We start from the raw sequence: 4,506 nt of genomic DNA on the forward strand, positions 1-4,506 counted from the left end.
GAAATATTTTTTTTGTATACAGGTATAACAGAATAGCTTTAGTGTAGTTGTTGTTTTAAACTTGAGTATGAACTTATACAAAATGCAGCAAGATATAAAAAAAACAGTTTTGTTGGTTAAAAAACACTATATCGGATTCATATCGGTATCGGCAGATATCCAAATTTATGATATCGGTATCGGACATAAAAAAGTGGTATCGTGCCATCTCTAGTTACAAGTGGCCACAGGTTACAGTAGCCAACCAACAAATGCATAAAGTGCACCCACATTTCACTTCATAGAATGAAAATGTTTGTTTTGTTGTTGCTTTCGTTTCATTTGCACTTTTCATGTTTCCAAGCCAACGGTGTCATTTATTGGTCATTTCTATAAAACCAGGAAAATCATTCAAATGGAGAATTATTTGCATTAGTGTTGAATGTGATGAGTAATGCGTGTGGGCATCTGTTAATAAGAAATATTTCACATAAAAGATTCTTTATTAAAATTAAAATGCAGTAACCTCTTCAGGCTTTATGTTCCAAGGATATGTTGCCAGTTCAACGTTTGTTCCTGGCTGTCCTGAACAAAAGTGAAGACAGTAAATGTGCTAGTTGAAGGCAGGGCTTAGAAAAGGGCAACATCCTTGGTCTGATTCCCAACAGTCAAAACAAAAATCTGAATAAAACCATTCACAAGCAAAGGACAACTCCGTCTAGACTCAGCTTTAAAGTGTAGCAGCAGAATTACCACTGAGTATCCTCGCGTACAGCATGGGAGCGATTTTAGAAGAAACAAGTGAAGAACAGCATCGTGCAGATGCTGACAAAGGGTAGTAATTTCAACATGATAAATGAAAACTTGTGACAGAAATCTAGATGCTATTACACAGCCTCCCCAACCAGGAAATTCAACCCAGCAAAATAGACAAGACTCCTGTTTCCACAGGGAAAAACTGGAGTAAACTAAAAGTTGGAAGAGCATTTCCTCAGTGCTGAAAGCTCCAGGGTTCAAAGGTGACATTCAGCTCGCATTACTTCCCCCGGTGTTCCATCCAGTCAGCAGTTACAGAGTCCAGTATTCTGGGTAAGTCTTTGTAATAGGGTTTTTGTTCCATATGGACTCCGTGTGTAAAGGCCTGGCATGTTCCTGCATCTCTGAAAGTGTTGGAGTGATTGTTTTGGCTGTGGTCACCTCTCTGATCAAGGTTCCACCTCTGGTGGCTCCTGGTACTCCAACACCTCTTCTGTTTTACAGAGGTGACTGTGTCTCTGGGACCAGTCAAAGCAGCGGGAACAGTCTCTGTCTATTTGTCCAAAACCAGTGCTAATCAGAGAGGAGACACAGAACCATCTGATTGGTCGAGTTAGCTAATACAAACAGCAAAAGCCTTCATGTAACCTCGAGGTTATCTGCTACTCCAGCAGTGTCTGTAAGTCAATGCACGCTTCAGCTGAGCACATATTCTATGATCATTATCATGCGCCTTTCTGAGAAGGATTAAAAATGCTGCTTAGGTTTACTCTCCAACATAAATTTTTATGAATATGTACGTAATATTGTACCTACATGAAATGAAGGGTTCATAGCTACAGTGAACATCCCTGAACACATATTGAATCGGTGTAATAATCAGCAGCAGATTTAACATGTGGTCTAGAGTGAGAGTGTTATCATAAAGTAGGTCAGCTCTCACTGTTATTTGGTTCTTTTAGGGAGATATTTGGCAGCTATTTTTGACTGACTCAACGCTGCAAATGGCTTCCAGAGTGCCTGAAAATATATCTTAAACAGCCCATGAACCCTGAAAGCTTCCCACTTTTGATCAAAGTGCTGCAGAAGATGTGTGTGCCTGTCAGTGCAGAGAGCGGCTGACATTAGGTCCTGTCTGCATTACTGCAAATGGAACACATTAGCTGCAAATAAAAAGCTCCTGGCTGACACACTGGCAGTTAAATACAACTAGATAAAAGACTCACATTGTGTGACTTACTGTTGACTGCAGTTCTACTGCAGTACTGAAGATGCATCTTTCATCTCTGGGATCATATTTTCTACATATGACTTTCATCCAGTGTGTGGAATCAGCTCAGCGTTAGTGGACTGTGCCGAGCACACACGTCCTGTGCCAACGTCTCCTCAGTAGCACCATTCATTTTTAGCATTTTTCAACTCAATTGAATTCAACTGTATTTACACGGCACCGAATCACAACAGCAGTGTCCTCACACAAAGGTGTTGCAGGAAGGAGGCTTGAAAATATCAGTTCTCCCTGTTTCAGCATTTGATGTGTTCCTTTGTAAATTCATTTTGCAAAGCAGCCCAACAGTGGTTTCTGTTGATAACCACTGTTTATTCATTTATTTATTTAGCTTGTCTCTCAGTTTGAATTTGAGAACTTGCAGTACAGGAAATCCTCTGATGTGACGACGTTTCAGTGGATTGTTCTCGCTCGTTACCGTGTTCTACATCCTGAAATAATTCTTTATGAGACACAAAGATATTTGTGCCAGAAGCAGAAACATCTTTAAAGATCATTAAAGAGAAGAATAGCGAGTTAGTGAGTATCAGTGCCTGTCTGTGTGTTTTCAGTGTATTAGCAGCACTGCGGACACACACACACACACACACACTATATAAACGCACTGGATCAAACATTTCGAGGCAAAGCAGAGAAGAATGTTTTTTTAACTGTAAAGATTTTGTTCCACCTGCTGATAATAAATATCGTTCACCTGCACACAAAAATCATCTCATTAATAGAAAATCATGTTGCTATTATCTCTTACATGAAAATCTAAGACAACTAAAAACTATAATAAGAGGACAAAAAAACTCTATTTTTTGAAACATTGTTTTATATTAATTATTTTAAATAAGATTTCACTATCTAATTATAAACGTAAAGAACTTTTGGTTCCTATTTTTGAAGAGTTTTGTGAAAAAACAAAAACAAATGTTACAAAATAGATTTTTGTTACTTTGATCTCGAATGCTGCGAATGACGAACAGACGGTGCACTCCTCACCTTCTCCGGAGGAGCTGGGGGATTGAACCGGCCGGCGCACACCAGGAAGGAGTCCGGCTGAGGTTTGCCATTCTTCACATCTGGATCGTCACCCAGGACAATGTGATCAAAGACAGCGAAGAACTCTTTGTGTTGACTCGTCTTCAATTTGAACGTCACGCCGGCTGAGCTGGTTGCCACTGCAGTGGGGATTTTGTGCTTCTGCAGATGACGCACAAGTTTCTCCACACCTGGTGGTACATGTGTTGCAGAATTAGTCTTAATGTAGGAATAATATACTGGTTCACCAATTTACAGGATAACATTAAAACATTAATTAACAAAGTGTTTTGTTAATTAAGAAATATTCCCAACATGTATTCCCCTGCAGAGCATAACAGTCATTTTATTTTAAGTTTGAAATTTGGACTTCAGGTTGTGCAGGGGAAGAAATGTGTCTGTTTGATGGTTACTGGGTGGTGATTTAATGCGTTTCACATGGATAATTTTTACCTGTGACCTATAAAAAGTGCTGCCTTCAAGAGCACATGAATTGATTTATACTGTTTTCCAGTTACTGAGAGATGTTTCCTGCCCCCTGACGTCACATACAGGGATGCAACAGGGACAGACGCTGATGTGGAAATATTCAGAGACCTTGTTGGACGAGGCAGTGTGGTGCTGACTGTCACAGTGAGCTTCAAAGGCAGGTGTAACCAGGCCCTCTGCATCCCAACATTAACAGTTATTCTGATTGTTTTTCTATTCCTTCAGAATTTTCCGATTGCTCCTCGTCTCCTGCTCTGGGATGTCGCACTCGAGCTTCAGCTCAAGTGCATCAACTATAATCATAGACGAGGTTCCTAACAAGACACAACGAACTGAGGGTGCACGTGACGCAACATCAGCTAAACAGCTTGTAAGAAAGAAACTTTTCATGAAGTTCCCAACATTTCACTCAGAAAAGCTTTTAACACCATGTTTTTGTTGCTAGTTGAATCTGTGCTAGGAGGTGGTGGGGAAGAAGTACTACAGGAGTACTGCAGGAGTACTGCAGGAGTACAACTGGAGTACTGCAGGAGTACTACAGGAGTACTACAGGAGTACAACTGGAGTACTACAGGAGTACTACAGGAGTACTGCAGGAGTACTGCAGGAGTACTACAGGAGTACTACAGGAGTACTGCAGGAGTACTACAGGAGTACCAAACAACACATGGCACAAGAAGACAAATGGTTACCATCCTGGTGGCTCACCTGGTTGATAATCGTGTGTGTATGTTTCAGGGTTTTGTTTTCATATTTGTGCCGCTGCACAGCCTTTGCCTACATTTGCATTACTAATTCAATATCTCCTCTCAGACCCAGCTGAAACAACACTGGGAGTGAGAATGACAACAGGTGAACGCAGAAATCCAGGATTATGATCAAGTACCTGTAAGGGATACTTTTATATATGTATAAAATACATATATATGTATATATGTATTTTATACATATATACATATATATGTATA

General features: G+C 40.1%; 1 protein-coding gene across 2 annotated transcripts in view; it reads right to left on the reverse strand.

The window, feature by feature from the left end:
• The window catches only part of pudp (pseudouridine 5'-phosphatase), a 38,223-nt gene that overhangs the window by 29,413 nt on the left and 4,304 nt on the right, over positions 1-4,506 (reverse strand). The window contains exons 3-4 of one of the 2 annotated variants that reach the window (XM_005747099.1): positions 3,011-3,240; positions 768-1,308 (exon numbers count right to left, since the gene is read on the reverse strand). In XM_005747099.1, coding sequence (XP_005747156.1) covers positions 1,264-1,308; positions 3,011-3,240 — 275 coding nt within the window. In that variant the 3' untranslated portion in view covers positions 768-1,263. Of the gene's footprint in view, positions 1-767; positions 1,309-3,010; positions 3,241-4,506 lie in introns of those variants that run through there. The other variant, XM_005747098.1, reaches the window with a different exon arrangement.

Source organism: Pundamilia nyererei, unplaced genomic scaffold (assembly GCF_000239375.1).
Source record: "Pundamilia nyererei isolate P.nyererei 1_Seehausen unplaced genomic scaffold, PunNye1.0 scaffold00188, whole genome shotgun sequence".
NCBI lineage: Eukaryota > Metazoa > Chordata > Actinopteri > Cichliformes > Cichlidae > Pundamilia > Pundamilia nyererei.